General features: G+C 33.5%; 1 protein-coding gene across 2 annotated transcripts in view; it reads left to right on the top strand.

Moving 5' to 3' along the window:
* LOC114331696 (DNA N6-methyl adenine demethylase) overlaps positions 1-24,843 on the top strand; it is a 189,027-nt gene extending 164,184 nt beyond the window's left edge. The window contains exons 5-8 of one of the 2 annotated variants that reach the window (XM_050662575.1): positions 1,137-2,782; positions 5,529-6,265; positions 12,821-13,051; positions 13,789-24,843. In XM_050662575.1, the coding sequence (XP_050518532.1) occupies positions 1,137-2,782; positions 5,529-6,265; positions 12,821-13,051; positions 13,789-13,876 (2,702 nt within the window). In that variant the 3' untranslated portion in view covers positions 13,877-24,843. Of the gene's footprint in view, positions 1-1,136; positions 2,783-5,528; positions 6,266-12,820 lie in introns of both variants that reach the window. The other variant, XM_050662573.1, reaches the window with a different exon arrangement.
* Positions 24,844-27,183: the final 2,340 nt, after the last annotated feature.

Genomic DNA, 27,183 nt, shown 5'->3' with positions numbered 1-27,183 from the left:
ACTTTTAAACTATTGAGTATGTCTGAAAAAAGAAGGCTAAAAGGGGTTTTATTGACTCATATCGTCAATGGCCGCCAAATATGAAAAAACCGCGGAGTTCTACAATTTAAAGGGGTGAATTTAAAAAAAAACTCGATTTTTCTTTTTTGTCCCATAACTGTTTTCCACGGGAGTATAGGTATGGGCATTGGTTCACAGAAAAACACTTCTATCCTTCCTCTCCATGTGGCGTTTGGTGGAAGTTCTTAAAATTCATATTACCCGAGATATGACTTTTTAAAATTCGCCACTCACTCCATTTTTGGGCCATTTTCCTTATTTTCCTATAACTTTTTTCTACGTAGTGTGAAGTATACATGATGGACCGTTAGTCTTAGAATCTTTTACAATAGACCATTTTAAAGTATAGAAAATAAGCTTTCCTTTTTTATTTGGCAATGTATATACCTAAATATACAAGGAAAAAATGTTAAAACGAGAAATTTTAAAAATAATCGTAAAAGTTAGCAAAAATTGTTAAAAGTAGAAAACTTTGAAGAAGTATTTGCTTTAAATTAGTTCTTGAATTTATTTCAATAGACCATTTTAAGTGTAATTGATTTTTATTTCTGTTAAATGTCCCATTGTATATACCTGAAACGTAGAAAATAGCTATATAAAAGCTTGCGAAAAAATAGGATAAATGGTCCAAAAATGGCGAGTGGTGAACTATGAAAAATCGTATCTTGGATACTATGCATCCTAAGGACACCTACTAAACGTCATTTTGAAGAGAATTTTTTTCCGTGAAACAATGCCTATACCTACACCCTCGCGGAAAAAGTTATTGAGTCAAAAACCAAAAAAAAAAATCACGTTTTTAGTGTTTTTTGCTTCATTTTTGAATATATATTTGTCAAAAAAAATTATTGACTTGTGCTTAGAATAAATAAAATACTGAAAATGGACTAATTTACCCCTTTCTAAAAAACGCAGCGCTTTAAATGGAAGCACTCTGCGGTTTTTCCCATTTGAGAGTCCATTGGCCATATGAAGCAACAAAACCCATTTAACGTTGTAGTTCCTTTCTAAAGTAACTACATGATCAATAGACTATTTTTTGTCTGTGCATTTTTTAAATTCCATTCCCGTTTTAGGTTGGCCCCAGGGACAATTCATCCAACAAATACCAGCGACAGGACAACCAATCGAAACTTATCAGCAATACCCAAACGGAATCTACCAAGCTACATACCAGCAACCAGCGTTCGAAGCTAACACATTTTACACAGGCGCTGTCCAGGTTTTAACGAACCCAAGACCTCCCAGCACGCCAAACCAGCAAGTCCAGCTAGCACCTCCACGACCAAACTCAAATTATTCTCATACACCAAGTCCTAGTCCAGTACAACAGCAACAACAAGCCTCTGGTGGGCGACAATACCAAGAGTATAACATCGCTCAACAACAGCAGGGTGGTCAACAAACTTCGCAGCAGAATTTTATCCAGACTACAAGTAATACAACTAGTGATAATTCTCAGCAACAAACGGGAAGTAATTCTAGACCGGGGTCGGTGAATACGATAATGAACCCACCAACGCCCAATCAGAATTTTAGCCCGCAGTCTCAACACCAACAGCAGCAGAATCCTCAACAGAATTCGCAGCAAACCAACACTTATACCTCGATAAGCAACTTTAGTCCGAATCCTACTGTGAACTACGTAAATGCCAATTCGGGAAACGGGCAGCCTGGGTATCCACAAGTGAACAGCAACAGCCCGCAGCTAGATTCACACAGCTCTAGTGGCTACCCAGGCCAGGACCAATACAGCGGACAGGAGCACCAGCACTGGCAAAGTGACGATCACATGATGTGGGAGCAGCAGGTCAAAATGGAGTCCAACTACGAGGAGCAGAACAATCAATACGTACAAATCAATAACCCACCAAATAAGCTAGATAACGTACAAAACGAGATGCATTCGTCTAAGGCGTTTTCCCAAGCGGATAAAGTGAATCTCAATACTAGGATAAAAACGATGATACTCAATAAACAGCAGGAAAATAGTAAGATGGAAGAGAGCAAAACCGTAGAACAAAACTCGACCGGTCATTTTTTATCGTATAGCCACCATCACCACTTAACCAGACCGTTAAGTGATGATGGTGGCGCCCAGAATCGGAATGATTCTATAAAAAACTCACGTTTACTACAACAATCTTCTAATAATGACTCCTTGGACCAACATAGAGATACGAAATTTGCTCAATCCAATACAGTACAAAATTTGAAGGGATACAATCATCATTTTCCATCTACAAATGTTACTAACCATACATTTCATTCATCAAACACTTATGAAGCAGACCTTATAAACAATGATCGAGAAAATTTACTCAAAACTGATTCTAATGAAGAAGCTGATTATTTAAAACAGTCCGGAAACTACCAAACAACAAAAACATTACCACCAACATGTAGAAAATCTCAAAGACGCAGCAAAAACACCTTTTCAACATCCACACCAAAAGCTAAACCTCTATATCCGTCTTTATCGATAGAAAAGTGCAAGCAACTTGGTATGGAAATACCTCTTTGTAGCTGTTTTCCTCCGAACGAAACTCCCTTTGAGCCTGGTACTTATTACACTCATCTTGGTTGTGCTAACACTTTGAAAAGTTTGAGGTATGATCTGGAATGTAGAACTGGAGCGACTGGAATATCTATCAGAATTGAGAAAATTCGATACACTGGAAAAGAGGGAAAGACTGCACAAGGTTGTCCGATAGCTAAATGGGTAAGTGTAAATTTTTTTTTCTCTTTTTGACGTATCATATTAGACTTACCGACGTTGGCTATCACCATTGCGAAGGCTTCTCGATCTTCTGCAACATGGAATCATTGTCCTGCATTTGATATCTGAGTCCATGTTTTTTAACCAAGAAACTGTGTTCTTGCTACACTTTTAAGGCCCTCTATTTTGCATTTAAGGATCAGTTATATTATTCTACATCGATTTACTCTCACTATATGTCCCAGATAAGACATTGTCCGGTGTTTAACAGTCTTTAGCAGTTCTCTATCTTTGTTGACCCTCCTAAGTACTTCTTCATTAGTGTTTTTTTGCTGTGGAGAGTATCTTCAGCATGCGTCTATGAATTTACATTTTCAATGCTTCAATTCGGTTCATGGTCGATACTTTTAGTGTCCACACTTCTTCACCATAAAAAAGTACAGACCAAACATAGCACTCAATCATTCTTTGTCTTAGTCCTAAGCTGAGATGATTATTGCAAAGAAATGTCTTCAAATTCATAAAAGTAATTTTAGTCGTTGCTACGCTGCGTTGTATTTATATGTCTGTGTCTAGTTAGTCCGTTATCACAGCTCCCAAATATGTAATTTTTGGAATGCCTTTTCGAAATCCACGATGTATTTTGATCTTTGATCACGGCATTTGTGTAATAGGATGTTTAGCGCAAAAGTGCCTCCCTGGTTCCCATAGCATTTTTAAAACCAAATTTTCAACCAAATTTTCTTCAAGATATTTGCATTTGCTTCTAATTCTGTTGTGAAGTATTCTTTTGAAAAATTTAAGAGTGTGGATTATTAGTTTAACACGTTGACGGACGTATATAGACGTCTAATTTCGATTGATGTAATGTGACACAACGTCTATAGGCGTTGCATTTTCCCTTTTCTACTTTACAAAATATGTATAGTGTCACAACACTTGCTTATACATTTGACACACTGTCCGTCAACGTGTTAATAAGTCGAAATTCTAAGCATTTTCTAGCATTGTGTTTTTTAAGTATTGTGACAAATATCTGCAAATATGGACTTGAGCTAGTCTGTAGCAATCACTCCAGTGTTATATATTGTTATGATCTGCTTTCTATTACTTTTATTTTAATTGAGTATTTATTTAATTAATTATTGAATTGACGCAAATCATACATAAACAATTAATAAAAAAAATCTCAGGGTGCCTTTTTGTCATAAAAATTAACTAAAATTATCTTAGGTTATACTTATCCTTTCTCGTGGCTTAAGTATCTCTTAGTTGATCCTTATCGGGATAAAATAGGAAGAGGAAATAAATAGAATAATCATAAATAAGCACATACACATACCTTTATTATCAAAAGCAATGCTCTGAAAATCTATCAATTAAATCCTGTGGGCATAATTGTCCAAATGAAATTTTTACCATATAATTAAACTAATTTAAACAAATATTTATCGCTTTTTCCTGATACCATTTATAAAATCAGCTAAACAAACAAAAGGTATTTGCAAAACTACTTATACTTCCTATTAAATTATTGAAATGTTGGAATCTTAATTCATATGCTTTTACGCAAATATTTTAACTTCTGATTATAAAGAACATCTAGCACATAAGTTATTGACTGACCTTTTTTTTGATTCACACACAATGATGTCTCCTCTTGACCCAAACAGCTCTTCCTTGTTGATTATGTTAGGCTACCAATCAAAGCCCTCTCCGTTCTCAGCATCAATCCAGCAACTATTTCTCCAAAACACAAGCCAGGCCGCTTTTGACCAGTACTCGTTCAATAAACTCCAAAACTCTCTCCTCTCTTTCTCTCAATAATAATCTCCAGAGACCCAAGTACCTTTGTTACTTGGTGTCACAAATAATTTTAATAACCATAGTTCTTGTAACTTACTCTCCTGGACTTTACAGAATCAAAGAGGTTTTTCTTCTCAATTTGATTTGTCTCTCGTTTCACTTTTCAGCTACTCTCCACTATCAAATAACCACTAGTACTTGCTTCTGAACTATCCGCCAAAACTTTTCGACTGCCCTTCTCGGATGCCCGCCACACAATGCTTTTTCTTTTCCAAACTGTCTTAACATTCAAACTTCCCTTTCCCCATTCCAAATTGCCAAGCCAATCAGAAACATTTCTCTTTCCACATTCTTCTTTTTCATTCGAAAAACCAGGCGTTCTTTCAAACAATACCTCTACTCATCCTAATCACTTTCCGGAAATTATACAAATACTCTTGTGCTTAAAACAAACAGACTTAAAATTCCAAATCTCTCTACCTTTATTTTCTAAAAACTAATAATTACAACTACCTGTGGATTTTACCTTCCCGTAACAAACAATCTTTTTAAATTATAATCCGAAATAAATTGTCATTTCACTTCACTGTATTTACAAATGTCTAAGTCTTCAGGGAAAAACTCATTAAGGAGAAACCCACTGCGTAAAAGCTACCTTCTACTAAATAGTTACAAATCAATATACAGTGCACGCATATATGTGCACGCGTTATAATTAAAAATTTAAATTTTTACTCTATCTTTGATTGATAAAGTGATACATAATAATATTGCACTAAAAAAGTTTTGCTATTCCTTTTATGTTATCTTTTTCTGTTAGTTTCAGTAATTCATAATTTTTCTGTCATCTTCAAACAACTCTGATATATACAGCTGCCATTCTCTTCTTATATTATATTTATAAGGATTCATAGTTCTTAATAATATATGTATATATTTTTAGATCATCCGTCGTCAAGACCAAAACGAAAAGTACCTAGTTATTGTAAAGCAAAGAAGAGGACACTTTTGCCATTCAACATTCATCGTTGTTGCCCTGGTAGTTTGGGATGGCTTACAACAAGCCAACGCAGATGAGCTTTACTCCTTGCTGACGGAGAAACTGAACAAATTCGGTCTTCCTACGAAACGTAGATGTGCTACCAACGACCCAAGAACCTGTGCGTGTCAAGGTCTAGATGAGAACACCTGTGGAGCAAGCTTCACGTTTGGTTGCTCTTGGTCGATGTACTACAACGGATGTAAGTTCACCAGATCTAAGGAAGTGAGGAAGTTTCGGATGACGGAAAAAGCTGAGGAAGCTCTAGTCGAGGATAAGCTACAAGATCTAGCAGACTATTTGAGTCCGATATACCGATCTCTTGCACCGCAGTCTTTTAAGAATCAGTGTAATTTTGAAAGCATATCACCAGATTGTCGCTTGGGAAAGAATCCTGGAAGGCCTTTTTCGGGCGTCACGGCTTGCGTTGACTTTTGCGCGCACTCTCATAAAGACCTTCACAACATGATCAATGGTTGTACTGCTGTTGTAACCTTAAGTAAGTACAGAAACGTGACCAGGCCAGCTGAAGAGCAGCTTCATGTTCTACCGATGTATAGACCTGATGATACTGACGAATTTCACTCTAGAGAAAATCAGGAGATGAAGATGAAGAATGGAGGACTCGACGTTTTAGAAAAGTAAGTAGTATAGAGGATGAGAAAAAATTATATTTATTTGTTTATACAGTAGAGCGTCGATTATCCGAACGTCGATCAACCAAACGACCGCTTATCCGAACTCTCGACGCCCGCGCGCCGCACTCGAGTACCGTGCAAGCGTTAGTAATTGACGCTTAAAATATCTTCAATTTTCTTCAATATTGTATCCAAAAATATGTTGTTGTAAAGACTACACTTTTTTGTTTAGTTGCTATTTGTCATTATCAAGATATAAATAAATATGTAGGTATATAAATATGGCTTTTATCGTTGATTGAGGTATTGCATTGGTTGCAATACCTCAATCAACGCTTTTATTCACGTGGATAAATATGTATGACTATAAATATGTATCAATATATTGTAGTTCGATTATCCGAACAAATCGGTTTTCCGAACACCCATGTCCCCCAATTAGTTCGGATAATCGACGCTCTACTGTAAATAAAAAAATAAGTCTTGGATTCCTAGTTCTGAAAAGTTTAATTTTTCAATACAATTACTATTTACATTTGTTTAATGCATTTAATATTGCTTATGGTCTTTCCATACATTTCTTAATAATTCTCTTCTATTGTTTTCTGTTCAACGCTTTTTTTTCCTACTCTCAATATTATTTTTTGTAAGTCTTCATATACCGACACTGTCTTTCCTTCCATCTGTTTCTTGACCTACCTTTTCTTCTTTTTTGTACTGGTTTTCATACTACCTAGTACCTTTTTCGGTATTCTTTTCTTTCCCATTCTGTCAATGTATCCTAAATATCGTATTCTGTGTGCTTTGATTATCATCGTTACTATTTGTTGGTTATACAGATCATCAAGTTCTTTATTATTCCTTCTTATTCATTGATCATCTATTTTCACATCTCCATATATGGCTCTTTTTATTTCTCCTCCCATCTTTCTAAAAGGTCTATTTATGATTTTTTAAGCACCCTTGTTTCGCATAAATATATAATATGTAGCTGTAAGCCTGGTAATTGATTTGTACATTTTTTTTTTGTTTTTCTTGAGACATATTTGGAGTTCATTAATGATCGCAATGCTCCATACTTTTTGTTTCCTTTTGCTATTTTTGCCTTAATGCCTCCTTCCACATGTCCCATTTTATTTAATTTTACACTCGGGTAAGTAAATTCTAAAACTCTTGAATATGCATATATTTTCTCCTTCTACCTCCAATGTGATATTGTCTTTTATTTATCTGTTTCTTCCATTATTATGTATTTTGTCGATTCTTTAAGTATACCTCTATGATATTCACATTTCATTGTGTCACCTGTTTTGTGTATGGATCGTATCCTTGCTATGGCTCACCCTCTTTGCATTTTCTTTATTTCCATTTGATTTTATCTCTTTATACAGCCTTTTCCCCTCTGATTTTATCATTTCAGCCGATATTTATATTATTCCTTGGCTCTTATTGTTTTTTAGTCCCTTCATCTTATTTTCTACTTCTTCCTTTATAGTTGTTTCTACTACTATAGTATCTTAAATTTTAGGGACTTTCCCTTTCTTCTTCATTGTTGTTTAACAGTTGTGTAAAGCAAGTTTGTAAATTTTTCATTATTTCCCATTGCTCATTGATTAATACCCTTTCATCATTTTTCTTGTTTCCTGTTAAAAGATCGTATTTTTGAAGATATTCTTCTTTAGCGGCGAATCGATTGAGGGTAAAATTGTACATCAACCACACGCCTGCGCACACTGACAGTATGTAGTTCTGACAGTACATATATGTAGTTCATTGCTAATCTTTCAAGATAGGTATGTATGTATCTGTAACCGTGCAAATAAGTCATTAAAAGAATATATTAGTGGTTTTAGGAAATGTATTCATCATTCTCTTTGCCTTATCCCTATGCGGGGTCGGCTTCCCTAATTGCATTTCTCCACACAATTCTATCTTTCATATCAATGTTAATCCCCTTTACCAACATGTCCTGCCTTATCGTCTCCGCCCAGGTCTTCTTTGGTCTTCCTCTCCTACTCCTACCAGGAATCTGCACTTCAGCTATTCTTCGTATTGGGTGATTAACGTCTCGACGTTGAACATGACCAAACCATCTTAATCTATGCTCTCTCATTTTGGCATCAATTGGTGCCACACCTAGACTTTCCCTAATATACTCATTTCTAATTTTATCCTTCTTTGTCACTCCACTCATCCATCTAAGCATTCTCATTTCCGCCACATGCATTCGTTGTTCCTCTTTCTTTTTCACTGCCCAACATTCAGTTCCGTGCATCATAGCCGGTCTTATGGCTGTTTTATAGAATTTTCCCTTCAGCTTCATTGGAATTTTTCTGTCACACAACATACCACTCGCTTCTTTCCACTTCATCCATCCAGCCCTAATTCTACTGCATGCATCTGCATCTATTTCTCCATTACTCTGTAATACCGATCCCAGGTACTTAAAACTATTGCTTTTCACAATCATTTCACCATCCAAAGATACCATATTATTTGTAGTAACTCCATCTTTAAATGAACATTCCAAATACTCTGTTTTTGTCCTACTAAGTTTTAAACCTTTTTCCTCCAGGGCTTGTCTCCACTGTTCCAGTTTTTGTTCTAAGTCTCTTTCACTATTTCCTATCAACACTACATCATCAGCATACATTAGGCACCATGGAATACTACCCTGTAGTTTCGCTGTTATCTGGTCCAAAATTAATGAGAATAAATAAAGACTAAGCACCGAGCCTTGGTGCAATCCTACTTTCACCTGAAATTTATCAGTCTCTCCCACACCTGTTCTAACACTAGTCGTTACTCCCTCATACATATCTCTCACAATCTTTACATATTCGCCAGGGACTCCTTTCTTATTGAGTGCCCACCACAGAATCTCTCGAGGAACTCTATCATATGCTTTCTCAAGATCAATGAATACTATATGAGCGTTGGTCTCTTTATTCCTATATTTTTCCATCAGTTGCCTTACAATGAAAATTGCATCTGTTGTTGATCTGCCCTGCATAAAGCCAAATTGATTATCGGATATTTCAGTTTCTTCACGTATCCGTCTATCAATTACTCTCTCCCATATTTTCATGGTGTGGCTAAGTAGTTTTATAGCCCTGTAGTTTGTGCATTGTTGTATGTCTCCCTTGTTTTTGTAGACAGGTACTAATATACTGCTTCTCCATTCGTCTGGCATTTGTCCAACTTCCATAATTCTATTAAATAGACCTGCTAGCCAACTTATTCCTGTCTCTCCCAATGCTCTCCATACTTCCCCAGGAATATCATCTGGTCTGACTGCTTTTCCTTTCTTTAATTTTTGAAGCGCTTGAGCCACTTCCTCGTTTGTTATTCTGGTAACCATTGCTGTTACTGTCTCCGTTAACTCCACAGGCTGTCTGTTAAATTCTTCATTTAATAAACTGTCAAAACACTTTCTCCGTCTCTTTTTGACATCCTTTTCGTGAATTAGTATTTTGTTATTTTCATCTCGGATACATCTAATCTGATTAAAATCTCTTGCTTTCTTTGCTCTCTGTTTGGCTATTTTATATATCTTTGCTTCGCCTTCCCTGGTATCAAGTTGATCGTATAGGTTTGAATACGCTTCTGCTTTAGCTTTTGCTACTGCTACTTTCGCTTCCTTTTTGGCGACCATATAGTTTTGAAGATATATGTCCGATCTGGTTTCTTGCCACTTTTTATATAATTTTCTCTTCTCTTTTATTTTTCCTTGTACTTCATTTGACCACCACCAAGTCTCTTTATCCTCAAACTTCTTTCCTGACGTTTTCCCAAGTATTTCAATAGCCGTCTCTCTAATAATATTGGCCATTTTTCTCCAAATTGTGTTAGGGCTTCCTTTCATGTTCCAACATATTTTTTCTACTATTCTTTCCCTGAATAGACCTTCCTTCTCATCTTTTAGCATCGACCACTTGATTTTTTGTGGTCCTCTCCGATATTTTTGTTTAGTTTCGCTTTTTACTTCGATGTCCAGAACAAGCAGGTTATGTTGTTGGCTTACTGTCTCACTAACTATTACCTTGCAGTCCTTGCATTCACGTATGTCTTCTTTCCTTATCATGAAGTAGTCTATTTGGGATTGATGTTGTCCACTTTTGTAGGTAATAAGTTGAGTTTCTCTCTTTTTAAAGAATGTGTTAACAATCGCCATATCCAATGCTGTTGCTAATTCTAGCATGTCGTCTCCAGCTTCATTTCTAGTTCCAAAGCCTAATCCCCCATGTATTGTTTCATATCCTGTCTTGGCTTGGCCCACATGTGCATTGAAATCACCTCCTATTATAACTCTCTCCTCTGCTGGAATATCACTCATTACGTCTCCTAATTGGTCATAGAAAGCTCTTCTTTCATTCTCACCCAGCCCTGTTTGAGGAGCATACACACACAACATTCAATACCTCTTTATCAACACAAATTTCACTGACATCATTCTATCACTCGTTCTGACAACTTCTACTACGTTATCTTTCATTTCACTATCAGCAATTATACCAACTCCATTTCTAGTGTTACTACTCCCTACATATCACAATTTATATCCATCACCTAGTTCTTTCGCCCTTTGTCCTTTCCACCTAGTTTCTTGAATACAAGCAATTTGAACTCTTCTTCGTTTGAGCGTATCCACTAACTCCAGACTCTTACCTGTAAGACTACCAAGATTCCAAGACCCTATCCTGATTTTTCTAACCTGCAATGGTGTTCCCCCTGAGATAGTCCTCACCCGGAGATCCGAATGGAGGCTCATTTTACTTCCGGAACATTTTACCTCAGGAGATGCCATCATTTCAGTATAAGTTTTTATTGCGTTTGGAGAAGGTCTTTTCATTATTATGGCCAGAAAAGATTTTTGGATATTTGATGCCTGAATGCCTTCTCTATCAGCACCATACCCTGCCCTGCACGTTTAGCCAATACACCACCAATGCAACCAAAGTGCAGTGTTACCCCACACCCGCCCGCATTTTTCTGTATAGGCCAGGATCCCTACTGTAAGGACTGCCCTATAAGCCAATGTATTGTTGCCCGTATCCCGCCACTAGGAGGCACGTACTTCATTCGGGATACCTCATTTTAGGAATTTTAGGGCATTTTAGGAAATGTATTATTTATTATAATTCTTGTGTTTTTGGATTTGTGTTTCCCTGTAGTAAGTAGTAAAATAATAAAATATGTAGGCATAACATTTTTACAGTTTGTCGCCGTGTTGTGTAATTATATCCGAAACTTACGTCTCAATTCAAGTGGCTCGATGGTGTAGTTGGCAGAGCGGTGGGACAGAGAACGGAAGCACACCGAAGGTCGCGGGTTCTGATCCTGGACGATTCATACTTTTTTTTATTTTTCGTTATTTTAATAAAAATTTTTTGAAAGTGGTAGATAAAGTTAGTTTAATTTTTAAATAAAATACAAATAACCTGTTAAGTATATTTACTTCGTTTAAATTACCTATATAATAGAAGAATATCTTATTACGTGCGTACAAAGTACACACACATTCTTTTTTTCTTTTGGAATTTTTCATCTCTTTGAGTTTTTTGTCATATTTCTTTCTTATTTTGTTTTTGCATGTTCTCTTCATCATTGTCTTCAATTCTCTAGATTCTTCTGTGCTACATACTGTCACTATTATTTGTTAAATTTTTGATGTTATACTTCTTTAGACACGAGGGTGAATTTTTACATTCTCCGGCGCATTCGCACACGGACAGTATGGTATTAAATAGTCGCTACATCTTTTAAGTTATGTGCGTGAAAAGAATATATTATTAGTGTTTTTAGTAAATATATTTATTATAATTTTTATGTCTGTGGATTTGTCTTCCTCCTAATAAGTATTATTTATTTTCATTTAAAGTATCTGTCACCGAAATTGTATGTCCGAGAAATGATCCACTGAATACAAAAGCCGTGGTAGCTGATCGGTAGAGCATTCGCCTAGGGATCGAGAGGTCCCCTTCGATCAAGAGGATCGAGAGGTTCAAATCCTGACAAAGTCATATCCGTTTTTTTTTGTATTCTTTTTGTTCTTTCTAAAATTAGTTTAATATTTAAATATAATACAAAAAAACTGTTAAAAGTAGACAGATATATTGATTTCGTTGAAATCATAATAAGTATGAAGTTAGATTATATTGTAATAGAAGTATAACTTCTTACGTGCGTACAAAGTACACACACATTCTTTTTTATTATCATTTTTCTAATTTCTTTCGCTATTTTTCTCATTCCTCATTAGACCATTCTTTTGTATTGTGTTTTTTATTAGCTTTCATTAAGGTTTCTTTACTCGTGTTTAAAACTGCTTCTTTTATGCTTTTCCAATTTTTTTCCGGGTCTGTTGATTCTGGTTCTTAGAAAAACAGTAACAGTAATAAATGGTGATATAAATATATTATACAGTCATCAGTAATTCCTTTCTTGTTTATTTTTAAGCGTGTTTTGGTGATTATTAATTTGCTATTCGTTAAAATTTTGTTGTTCTATAGTTGCTTAGTTCTGTTCTCCTAATTAATATAAACATTATATTTTTAGCTACCCTTGCCAAGTTCGAACATCAACCATCCCTGCTGAAAAATGTAAAATTAGAAGAACGAAAAAGAATCAGAAGGGAACAAAAACTAAGAGAAAATCGTCGACATCTGATCAGTCATCATCCTCGTCCAGATCAATTACACCTTTATCATCACCAGTAAACAGCGGAGAACTTCAAAACAGTCAAGTATCAAGCACAGTGTCAGGTTTTCCGAACAAATACAACAAGAGGTACGAAGAGTTTTCAGACAGTAGTAACAATAGTCACGAGTATCAAGAGTTTTTTGGTAACAGCAGTTATGCTTCGACTTCTTCCTCCTCTCTTCCTCAGTTCTCAGTATTCAAAACTCCTTATCATCCTAACAGTTTCTATCAAGAACCATATGTAAATAACTTCTACCATCAAGACCCTTCATACATTTCACCAACCCCAAACTTGAGTAACTATGCTTCTCAGTTTAGTAACCATCCTGTATACAACGCTAGTAATCCTTTTGACGACATTTCTCCAAACAGAATCCTACCGGGCTATTCTACTGATGCTACTCCACCTAGAGGGAAAAAAATAAACATTTCATATACTGACAATGCAGAATGCTTTCAAGATAACGACATGGGTGGTGTAGCTATCGCTTTGCCACACGGTAGTATTCTGTTTGAATGTGCCAAACACGAGCTGCATGCTACCACTGCCCTCAAGAATCCCAATAGACTATCTCCCACTCGTATCGCTTTGGTATTCTACCAGCATAGAAACATGAATAAGCCTCAGCATGGTTTGGATGAATATAAGGAAAAACTGAGACGAAAATTAGAACCAAGTAACGATCTCGATGATTCTGGTGTTGATTTCAATGTAGATGTTAGTAACTATGTTTTTTCTAATAGTGATATTGTTATTAGAGCACCCACACTGCCCACACAAACTTTTACGACTGTTTTTCCAATGTATCCCTGTATCGTTACAGGTCCCTATCAAGTTCCAGACCCACATTGAGACGTGTTGGCTTCCAGTTTATCCTTATTCTACCACTTGTTGTGCGACTGCTTTGTTAGTTCCCTTTTTATCAGAAGAGAGACCCTTCCAAAGATCGCAACTGCTAAACGTCATGCTCAAGATCTCTTTTGGGAAATTTTCAAGAAAAACTGCCTACAATAATTACAGTTATGGCAAAATAATGATGTTGCATGTCAAAAATTCACTCATACATATACGTTGCAAAACAATGGTATACTTTTTGTTTTGTAACAGATAGTTCATTACAAATAATGTAAATCTTCACTTAGTATGCAGATAGCAGCTACAGTAGTCATACTGAAATCACCCAAAATAATATCCTCTCCTGTTGAAATGTAGTCCACCCTGTTGACATAGAAATAACAATACATGCCTATGGATGATATACGCTTAACAGGTATGAAAATCGTGGGTCACTGTTGGAGAATCAAAAAGAGACAATGATTCATTTCTTCCTCTTCTTCTATCTCATATTTGTTGTCCGGACGGATTGGAATGATTATAGATTGATAAAGTTCTTCAATAATATTATCAAAAGTCCACAATCTTTCTTCCTCTTTTTTTTACTTGGTTTACGGCATTGGTCCAGTTATCTTTAATTACGTTTTTTATGGAATTTAATAAAAGTTGTTTGGCATCTTTCTTCTGGAGCTTAGTTTCTTTGTGGTAAGCTTTAGTGGGTTTTGAAATGAAACTCAAATAAACCATTCTCCACAAAACCATGTTCCCTACCAATGGGCGTGATTATTAATCTTCGACCCTTGATATTATAGATAGAAGATGCATCTTCCTTCTAATCTAAATCTTTTTATCGTTCTCAAATACATATTTATTGCCTTCGTCAAAAATATCTTCTGTATCGTTCAATATAGGTTTTTTTTCTTTGATTTTGAAGATTTGTAATTGTAATAAGCTGCCAGCTGCATACAAATAGACTTTAGTAATATGAAATAAAGACGGAAAAAAGACGCGAAAATTAACAAATTAATTATTTCAGAAACAAATGACTTTTGTCTTTTCTTCCCATAAAAAAAGTCTAATGAAGTCAAATCTGGACACCTTGGTGGCCATTCGATAGTTGCCGTTTTGAAATGTTTATCTGTAACATCATTTGTTTGCATTAACTGTAAAACAAAATAAATCATTGCAATATTCGTTCTGTTACGTTGTTGAAACAGTAAAAACAGCCTGAGAACGCAATGGTTGATTTTATTATAGAAATAATAGAAATAACGAGTGCCTCCGATCTCTACATAGTCTTACAAATTATATACAGAGTACAAATAAAAGGTATAAGTCTTTGCTAATGTAATAGAGATGCTAATCATACCAAAAAGTTAAATTCTTAGGTTATTAGTCGTGTATTCTGCACAACTTTGTAAACTTTTATAATGCGGATTTTTTAGTACTGTCGAAATATACTCTAGATAATTTTTAAGTGTCGGAAAATGTTGCTATCGGTGATTATTTTCGTATAGATATTATTAAAATAACTCAGGAATTTTTATAAGAACCATTGTCGAAGTGATCGAAGAGGTAAAGCAGCGGAAGGTACAGTTACGCTCCAAAGTAACTGCTGTAAAAATCACTGTAATTAGTAACAGTGCCAACGAAAAAACTTCATCTCTATATGTTCAGAAATTAGAACATGATTAATAGTTCTTTACCTCATTGATCACTACCTGTTATAATATATTTTTATCTATTTTTCTCCAGTAGATTCACAAAGAACAATTAAACAGTTAGAGCTAGAGTATATGGCAACACTGCAATGGGTAAATATATTAATGATGTGTTCAATATTTAATTTTTTATATAAACTTTCACAGTTCTTGTTTTTTGTATTGTTTTTTTTTGTTTTTGATATTTCTGGTATTAAAATAATGTCTCTAACGATTCATTTAACAACTTTGGACTTAAAATTGATTAAATGTAATCTTTTTAGTTCAATTTTTAATTTTTTTACATTTTAGCACTTTTTTAATACCGAATATATTTATTATTTTACTGAATCTATACTGATTATTGTATCTGTATTAAAATTTTTCTACGAATTAAACACATTTCAAAATTTTGCAAAAATATATTACATTTGCCAGAGTATTGTAAAAGTTAGGCTAGACGTAGTGCAGAATGTGGATAACGGATGAACTTATAATATCTAAAGAAGGCACTACCAAAAGAGACATCAAACACAGAACGCAGCAGGAAAAAAAGCGGTAAACATTCTAAGCTCTCTACTATGGTCTAAACATATTAGACAAACAACGAAATTGATAACCTCTCGAACTTTGGTTCGAACATTAGGACTTATGGAGCAGAAGTTTGGCAGATCACGAAAAAGAATAGAAGTAGGTAATAGAAATGGATTATCTAAGGAGAGCGTGTGGTATATCCAAAAAAGATCACATCAGGAATGAAGATATAGACAAATACTGTATATTTCAGTGTATATAGAATTGAAACGAGACAACTAGTGTGGTATGGTCACGTCAAACGATTGAATGAATGCAGATGGTCAAAGAAAGCTTTAAAATACATACCACAACAAAGAAGAAGTAAGGGAAGACCTTCAGTTGCCTGGAAAGAAAATGTACAGCACATAATGAGAGATAGAGCTATCAAAGAAGACGAATCGATGGACGATGGCAGTCGAAATGCGAGAAGCGGCAGGGGCTGTAGGAACCTCGTTTATTTTTGCAAAATTTTGGAAGTTTAAGTTGTAAAACAACATTAACATTTGTTTTAATATTTACAGATTTCAGTCCTCTACCAATAGTTTTATATAAATAGTTGTAAAATCATTGGAGAACCAAAAATTCAACAGTATAGAATTACCTGTTGAGTTTCCTAAGGCCACATTCACCACGTGGTATATATGTACATAATATATTGTCTCAATTTTATCTAAAAATGTTCAGTAATAATAAAAAATTATTAAAGGCCAGTACAGAATATTTTTTGATATATTAATTCATTGCAGTGTTTTGTAAATTTCTGTAGATACTATGTATGCTACAGGAACTGTAATATATTATAAATATAAAGTATTATTATAAAATCCGTAAAAGTTCTTGGGTCTACCATTCAAAAAAAAGTACTATCTCCTTCATGAGACTTTTTTTATTCAGTTATTCATGTCAAGTCAGAAAACTTTTATTTCGGAAAATTTTTGGGAGGGGACGTTTCGTAAATATAGAGGTTTCTAAACTTTGGTGTGTCCAACAACTGAAGACCCTCAGAAATTTGTTAGTACCAGTAAATTGTAAGTATTTTTATCAAACAATCCTGCAAAGAGGGCGCTGTGAGGGTATATAGACCAGGGCGCATCTGTAAAAATATTAGTACATTTGGACGTTGAGAGGTGACTCATATATTTTTTTGCAGAAATTGCTTGAAAATATCTCATATAATAATATTTGAGTTATCCTCCCACTCAAAAAGGTCCGGAACATTGTTTAAATAATCAAAATGTCAAAAAATGAAGGAAAAATTCGATTTTTTTCTTCGTTTAATAAATATTACTTTGAAAGTATTCATTTCTGAGAAAAGTTGTACTGACATAAAAGTTGCGCAATTAAATTTCCCATAATATAGAATTCGTTAAGAATTTTAAAAATTGTCATTCTTGTGCAAAATAGCAATACTTGCGAAAAAAAACGATAAAAAACAAGTCTTCGCATTTTACGTTTTTCAACCATTTATGCTACACTTAGGACCTTCATATTTTAACAAGAAAGACTTTATGATATAAGAAAACAATACTGTGAATTTCATTAAGATCCGTTGAAAAGATTTTGGAAAATAAATTTTGCAATCCAGCTTTCGCAAAAAAATTAATTTTTTCAAATTCTTGCAGGACTAAATATAAAGCAGACAGCAAGTTTAATTTTTTTTATAGATAGAAGAATACCGTACCTTTCATTTGCAATTTGCAAAATTAAAATCGGTTAACCACTACGGCGTCAGGAATTTTTTTAAATACACATTTTTTTGTGCTACGCGCAGGACAGCGGATAGCTTGCTCTGATTGGGCATTCCAATGACCTTTGATAATGATTGACAAATTTTAATTTTTAGTACATTTCGATATAAATAAATAAATTTGTTTATTGCAAAATAAAAACACATGTTCTGTCCTTTGAAATACCACTTTTTTTGGCAAAAACTTTCTTTGTTCATATATTGTAAGTTAGAGAATAAAAGTTTATTATTTTTAAACATATGCAACTGTTTAAACAATATTTCACAAACAATAATCAAATTAGTTTGATTTTTGTGGAATTAAAATATTAAAATACAACAAAATATAGTGTAAGAAAATAATATATTAGATAAAGATTGGAAGAAATTTTGGTGGAAATCAACTTGTGTGAATCGAACACCGCTGTTTTGCGCGTAGCACCAAAAATTAGTGTTTATTTAAAAAAATTCCTGACACCGTGGTAGTTAATGGATTTTAATTTTAAAAATTGCAAATGAAAGGTACGGTAAAATATTCTATACGTAAAAAAGTTTTAACTTGCTATCTGCTTTATTTTCAGTCCTGCAATATTTTGAAAAAATGATTTTTTTGCGAAAGCTGGATTGCAAAATTTATTTTGCAAAATCTATTGCACCGATATTAATGAAATTTACAGTATTGTTCTACTATATTATATAGTTTTTCTGGGTAAAATATGAAGGTCCTAAGTGTAGCATAAATGGTTGAAAAACGTAAAATGCAAGTACTTGTTTTTTATGGTTTTTTCGCAATTATTATTATTTTGCAACAAGGGTGACAATTTTTAAAATTTGTTACCAATCCTATATTGTAGGAAATTAAATTACGCAACTTTGATATTAGTACAACTTTTCTCGAAAGTGAATACTTTGAAAGTTATAATCAAAAAACGAAGAAAATAATCAAATTTTTCCGTCATTTTTTGACATTTTGATTATTTAAAATTATTATTATACGAGTTAATTTCAAGAAATTTCTGCAAAAAAATATGAGTCACCTCTCAACGTCCATCTCAAAACAGATGCGCCCTGGAATAAATTTTATGACTCTTTATGATGTAAAATACTCATAAAAATAGTTACAATTTACTCGCCATGTGGTAATATTCTGGAAGTCGTCAGAACAGTTAAAAATCGAAAACTTGAATATTTTGGCGACACCCAGAGAAATATATATATTTAACTGTAGTTCATTACAACTATTCAGAGCAGAAGCCAACAAAGTGACCATAGCCATTATGATATCCAACCTATGATAGGAGAGGGAACTTTAAGAAGAAGAAGAGAAATATAATATACTCTATTTAATAATACAAAGCAAGGTAGACGACCGAAGAAGAACGTCATGGCTTAAAAACCTGAGAGAATGGTTTAACAGATCATCTGTATCCCTTTTCCGAGTTGCCCTCAACAAAATTACTATAGCCAAGTTGATCGCTCGATAATCGAGCACGGCACATAAAGAAGAAGAAGGTAATATTGTCCGATAAATTTTTAAGGGTACTTCAGTTGTCGGACGCACCCTAAAATTTTCCGTATTAGGATAGTTGTCCAATTCGACATGAATAACTGAATAAAAAAAATCTCATGAGGTAGGTAACAATTTTTTTTTTGAATGGTGGGCCCAAGACCTATAATTTTTGCCTTTAGGATTTGGGTTCGAGGATAAATATTAAATATATTTTTGAATCGCGTCAACTCTCAAAGATTTTTATTGAGTTACGTGTAATTTGAGTCAAAACTGATGATGTTTGTAAATCAGTATTGGCGTTGTCAAAGAGGCCATACCTACGTGTTTGTAAATGATATTAATGTATGCATTTATCTTTTCTAGTTTTAAAAGTATATTTTTGACAAAAAAAGAGAGAAAGAAAGTATTTATAGTGTTCTTAAAACGCCTACGAAAAGTAAATTATTGTATAGTGTTAGTATACCCAAGTCACTTCTTCGAAAATATAACTAATGTTATTGATAAAGTAAATGATGCCAAATATTTAAAATAGATTTTAACGAAAGTTTTATAAGATAAATCTTCCAGGCTAGTTTTGGCAGCCAATCCCTTTTTTTTTCGTGACAAGACGTCTCCTAACGCGACAGTTGGTAACTCCACAAATCGTAACGCCATCAATTCGTAACGGCGAATTCCTAACTATACATATTCGTAACGGGAAAATTCGTAACGTCAAAATGAAATTATTCTGTTTATTTTTGTTAACGTGGAAACTATTACAGTTACAATTTAAATTACGTTTATCAATTTAACGAACATTTTTGACACATTTCATATTTCGTGGAGTTTTTTTTTAAATTGTGTCTTAAACAAATATAATCTAATAATGTAAATTTTATTCATTATTATAGTTAGTACATTACTATTATTTCTTTCAATATTTTTCACATTTAACTTTACTACTTTCAGGTGATAATTCAAGATATATATATATATATATATATATATATATATATATAAGCAGTGGGGTTCCTACGGTTTCCTCCGTATCCCACATTTCGCTCGCAATCGTTTTCTATCTATCCACTCGTTCTCTTGTACAGCTCTGTCTTCCATAGACTGTTCTGTGCTTTTCTTCCATGTTTCTGTAGGCCTTCCTCTTCTTCTATTAATAGGCGCGTAATTTAATGCTCTTCTTGGCCACCTTCTCTCTGGCATTCTCATAACACGACCATACCATAGCAATTTCTTTGTTTCTATTCGGTCAACATACACTATTTTTCTGTCGTCTTATTTCCTCATTTGGTACGTGTACTAATCTAGATACCCTAAATGCTCTACGTAAAATCCATTTCCGTTACTTCTATATTTTTTCTTTCCTTTCCTGTGACTTGCCAACACTCTGCCCCATAAGTTAGAATAGGTTCCTCAATTGTTATATAGATTGTTAATTTTGTATTCACCTTCACCTTGTTAGACCATAGTGGACCATTTTAAATACAAGTTGCTTTCCTTCCTTGCTGTATCCTATGCTGTATATCTCTTTTTGTAGTTCCTTCATCTGATATTATGCTTCCTAAATATCTCTATTCCTTCCCCAGCAACCAGCATCCCAGCAACTGTTTTCCTCCATTGCTCCAGAGCTTTCTGGATGTATATTTTAAATAGTGTTGGCGGTAAGCAGCACCATTGCCTCAGACCTTTTGTAACAGGGAATGGTTTCGACATAGATTTTCCCTGCCTAGTGCAGCTTTTCGGGTTTTGATACATATTTTTACTTTCTCGCACATATGTTTCACTTACACCTATCGTCGTAGGTTTTTTCCAGATCAATAAATGTTCATGATAATAAATTTAAAAAAAAATCTTTAGTTGTCATGTTAACAAGAATATAAATATGCGTGAAATATATTTAAAAAGGACTGGTGTTAAAAAAAGTACCTTTACTTTTATATAGGATTGTGTGCAAAATGCATTTTTGTATGAATCCAGCAATAATCAATTTGCTAAAAAAAATATTAAATGTTGGCGTTACGAATATGTATAGTTACGCACCGTCGCCGTTACGAACTGACGCCGTTACGAATTGTCCGTTACTATTTGTCGAGTTACGAACTGTCGCGTTACGAGATGTCATGGAACCCTCTTTTTTATGTATTATAATTTCCTTTTAGCGCACTACTTCTACTATTTATTTATTTATTATTTGGGTATTTTTCGCGTTGCTATTCTTCTACTAGATTTCATTTTTTACCTCTCGAAATTTTCACTCCGATAGACTAATACAGATGAGGTGCAATAAACGTTACACAGTATTATGGAGATCTAGACGAAGAATATGCGCCAAAAATACCTGTTAGACACCGAATTTACTTCACACAAAATGGTATCACTTGAAAATATGCATAAAATGATTTTAAATATGGAATAAAATAGTTTCTTTTTTTTTTTAATTTTGATAATACATCAATTTTTTTAACGTTTTTTATTGATTTTAAATTGTGAATGTCCAAAATTTTTATTATTATTGCATTTTAGCAATTATTTTAGTTAAATTTAGGTACAAAACTTATTTAGTTGGTTCTTAATTAATTTATTTAAACAAAGTCTCTCTTTAGTCTTTTTACTTTATTCTTCTCTATACAAAGATTACAACTTCTTCAAAGTGTTTTGCTATACCATGGCTATATATACGTAATTTTATCAGTTTTTTCTTTCCACGTGTCATCATAATCATAATATAGTCATCAAGAGGTCGTTGTCAATGTATTTTCACTTAGTTATGTTTTTAAGAACTTATTCCAAGCTTTTTGAAATATTGTGGCTTTATTCATGCAAAACATTCCTTTTTTCTTTCCAATGGTAAATTATTGTCATATTTATTATCACCGTGGGCTCCTCATCAAAATATTTTAAGTTTAATTTAATTTCCTTAATATTTTTGCTACGTTCTGGCTTTGTCTACAACCATATGTCAAGTATTTTGTGCATAGATCATTTTCCTTGTATTTGTTGTCATTTTCAGCTCCTCATCATCATATCATGTTAAATATTTTCAAATTTCTTCGAAGATTTAAGGTATGTTATGGCTTCATATATAATAAATTTTTTAGTTTTTTCGATACTGTACTCTATCGAAAGCGATTTCGTAATTGATGAAAGCCACATAACATGAAGCCCACGTAATCATATTTTAGGTTCGTTTTATACTTCTATATGATTTTGGGCAATGTTATCGCTTTATCTCCATTACTTCAGCAGGGTTTTCTTTCCAAAAATCATTATCATGTTCATTATAGGCATTTTGAGGTCGTCAGGCTCATATTGTAACTTAATTTTAACTCTTTTAAGGTTTTTTGCGATGTTATGGCTTCATCTCTATTAATTTTCATGGATTTTCTTTTCAGAGCTCATTATCATTTTCATTAATGTCTTTTTGAGATTCTCATCATCATATTTTATTTGCTATGATGTGGTTTTATATACCGATGGTGAAAGTTCCCAACCTCCTATGTCAATTTTTGGGTATTTTGTTTTGTTACCCTTAAATTAAAGAGAAATATGTATTTTTACTGTTTACAAGCTCCTTTGTTGTTATTTCATATATGGCCATCTATAAGCCAATTAATGAAATAACGACATAGGAGCTGTAAATAGTAAAAATACATATTTCTCTTTAATTTAAGGTAACAAAACAACATACCCAAAAATTGACATAGGAGGTTGGGAACTTCGATACGTTAATTTGTTGAGTTTTTGCTTTCCACAAGTCATTTTTGTGTTCATTATAACCGCTGATATAATAAAGATATATTAACATATTTTTTATTTTGATTGACTGAGAACAAAATAAGACTTGCCGATGTGTCATATTTAGGAATTTTATAAAAATTTGTTTTAGTTTGTATTTTAACTTGTGTTTCTATTATATTAATAGAATTTTATTATGTATATATTTGTTTAGTTTTTTAATAAATATTTTTGGTAAAATTCCAAATATGTGGTTTTAATTTTAACGGTTTAAAAAATATTTTCTAAAACCTACTAACTACTTAGATTGATCCATTTTTATTAACTTTTCACTTTCATGTTTTATATTCCCTTTTAGTATTTTCTTCTTTTTCATCACTATACCAAGACTATGTTCCCTGGTATATTTTGATTAGTTGTGTCTTATTTAACAGCTTATGTTGGCTTAGTAGAATCTTTTCCTCGTAATATCAATATTGATTATATTTCTTGGCTTTTTCCTTGTACTGTTTATATTAAGGGGCTATCCTAGTGTAGAAGTACGAAATTCATATACTTTTTTGGGAATTTCTAAAACAAAAAGTACTGTACCAATTGTTTTGAAATTTTGCATGAGCATTTATTATAAAAATAAGTACAGGTAAAATAATTTTCATAAAAAAATATTGAAAATTAAACAATTTATGCGCCATCTATTGGCACCGTGAAAATAAAAACATAGCTCCACTGCTGCAGTGATTGGGACAATAGAGATCCTGAAACATAAAATTTCAAAGTTATTATTGAAATATAAGTTATTTTCTATACCATCAACTAGGGGTTTTTTGATCGGATAAAAAATGTCAATTTGGCGGTTTTTGTAACTGAAAATGTTTTAGCTTTAAAATATTAAAAAAAAAATTAACACTTCGTCATTTTTCCAAATTTTAACATTTTTCAAAAATCCTAGTTGATAGGAAATATTATGGGAAACAGTATAGGAAATAACTTTTATTTCAATAATTACTTTGAAATTTTATGTTTTAGGATCTCTGTTAGTCCCAATCACTGCAGCAGTGGAGCTATGTTTTTATTTTCACGGTGTCAGTAGATGGCGCATAAATCGTATAATTTTCAATATTTTTTTATGTAAATTGTTTTACATATATATATATATATATACTTCTTTTTATAATAAATGCTCATTCAAATATTTAAAACAATTGGTACAGTACTTTTTATTTCAGAAATTCCCAAAAAAAGTATATGAATTTCGTACTTTTACACTAGGATAGCCCCTTAATTTGACTGCTGAAGCTCTTATATTGGATCATTCATACACTAACTTTAATTGAAAAAAATCCTACTTGAGTTTAGTTTTTTATTTGTTACAAATTGTATACATATTGCAAAGTGATACCAGACTTTTGTGGAAGGAGTTTAGTATTAGAGAAGATGTATATATATTTTTTCACCATTTTTCGTAAAGATATTCGCAAAACTGAAAAGCAATCTTTTAAAATTTGTAAATAAATATAGTTGAGTGGGTACTTCGAAATAATTTTTTGGACTCGTCGTCATTCATTTGTAATATTAGGCTCATTGAAACTCATTAGGCTCATCAGAAAACCGAAAAGCAATACTTTTTAATATAAATTCATATCATGAGGGTTGGAAGTATCTACTCAAAAACGAAGAAAATGTGTTTTACTGAACGTAAAAAATAATCATTTGTATTTTCACTAGTTATAGATTTTTTTAGTTTAGCATTAAGGACAAAAATTAATATGTGTATTGTCATGTGAATACATTTATATAATATTATATGTGTTTTATTTGTCATCTTTTACCCTCAAACGACAAGGGAACCAAAGAAAAGAATATATTATAGAAATAATAAATTTACTTCTTCCAATCCGCCGTTTAATTAGTTCAGAAATGAAGTTATTGTTAATATTAAAAGTGTATGAGGACTATTCACAGCTTTAGCTACACCAATATGAAAATGAAATTAATGAAGAGAAGACGAAATATATGTGTATAAATAGAACGACACGAAGAGAAGGATAGGACAAAATGTGACGGTCAACACCTTCAATTTCGAAAGAGTACAACGTTTTAAGTATCTGGGGGCCGTAATTACAGCTGACAACGATGTTCTGAAGAAATAAAAGGCAGAATCCAATCAGCAAATCGCTGTCTATTCGCACTGGATAAGCTTATAAAATGAAAAAATCTTACAAGAAGTTCCAAGATTAAAATCTATAAATCCATCGTCAGACTTGTACTAACATAATATGGTTGCGAAACGTGGACCATGACCAAATCAAACGAAGAAAAGCTCAGACGTTTTGAAGTATAGGATCAGAACCAACTTCGGATTAAAAGCACTCTACAATGACACCGATATTGTCCAAGAAATTAAATCACAGCGACTAAGATGGGCAGGCCACGTGCACAGACTTCATAACGAGAGACTTGTAAGACTGGTATGGGAGGAGATTCCTACAGGCAAAACGGACGGAGGTTCCTACTCGGACGTCCCAGAATGCGATGGAGAGATAACATCCAAGCGGATCTCCGAAAAATGAACATCCCATTTGGCCCTAGGTTGATGGAAGACCGAACAAATTGGAAGAAAGTTGTACAGTCAGCCAGGACCCATCCAGGGTTGTAGCGCTACGTGATGATGAATATGAAAATAGAGTTTTGTCTTTACACACGTGATCATACAAGCCTTGATAGATAGAAAGAATCATACTCGTGCAGTTGCTTGGAAAAGTTATAATAAATGTTGTACAAGCTGATTCCTCTATAACAATCAAGTCAAAAGAACTATCACCATTTTATTAACAGCCAGACATAGCCTTTAAGGTGACTAAGAATCATCAAATTCAATTGGAGAAGGGGTCGTAGATCACGTAGTTGGAAAATATATGATCTTCGTAAAAAAACGACAGTGGGGATAGTTTAATACAGTATTGCCAAGACAAAAGATCTAGTCATCACGAATACTTGGTATAAGTTACCGCCCAGGTCCTTTACACATGGAGGATACGTTTTGACGGACATCAGGGCATTATAAGAAAGCATAATAGATTTCGTGACAAATAATAGAAGGTACAGGAGTGCTATTACTAAGGTTTCTGCATTGCCTGAAGCAGGCAGAGGATTTGACCACGATCCTTTAGTTGCAAATAAATATTAATTTGAAGCTCACTACAGTCAAAAGAAAGAGCCAGAAGGCATCATTAAACATTATAAAACTCAAAAACAAAGATACAAGCGAAGTGTAATATGTACATAGAAGAATTGAATAATAGGTTCTCTTATATGGCAACTGTGGATGATTTCGAAAAATCACACATTTCTTTCACAAAATAAAACAACTACTTGGATGGCAGAAGAAATATTAGAGATGTTTGAAAAACGTAGGCAGTATAAGATTAGTCAGGACCAAGTAGAGTACCGAAATCTACACAGCATAATTCGAAACGAAATTATAAAAGGCGAAGGGGATCTGGATGACTACACTTTCACCGAAGCTCTTCTTCTTCGTGCTACTAGGATTACTCCTGTTTGTCTGCCTCTTATTCTGTTTCAGTTGTTGTTGACTGTACATTGTCTTTCCACTGGAAACCGGTCTTCTGCTATACGGCTTGTTGTTTTTACAGATGTTCGCTAATCTATCTGGTTCCATTCGGTTTACATGTTCGTTCCAGTTTTTCTTTCTTGTTTTTATCCACCTGTTAATATTTTGAATTTTGCATCGTTCTCGTATATTTCTGTTGCTTGACTGTCTCTTAATGATATGCCCGCTATTGATCTTAATACTTTAATTTTGATATTGTTGATTTGTTGTTTCGTCTTTCTTGTATCGGTCCTTGTCTCCGCTGCATATGTTAGGATAGGTATTATTGTTGTCTTGTATACTTTTATTTTGCTTTCAGTGGTCAGATATTTGTTTCCCCATATGATTGCTCGGAGGCAACCACTTACTCTTGCCGCTTTTGTTGCTTGTGTTGTGGTCTCTGTTCTTATTCTACAATTTTGCCGTCTATTTCTAACTTGCATCTACTAAGTGGTCTAAGAGCTAAAGCCGAAAAATCATCGTCATAAGTAATATGGAGTTTGGCATGTGAAATGTGTCTATTGTATATTGGT

Source organism: Diabrotica virgifera, chromosome 9 (assembly GCF_917563875.1).
Source record: "Diabrotica virgifera virgifera chromosome 9, PGI_DIABVI_V3a".
Lineage (NCBI taxonomy): Eukaryota > Metazoa > Arthropoda > Insecta > Coleoptera > Chrysomelidae > Diabrotica > Diabrotica virgifera.
This window is presented reverse-complemented; position numbering and strand designations above follow the sequence as displayed.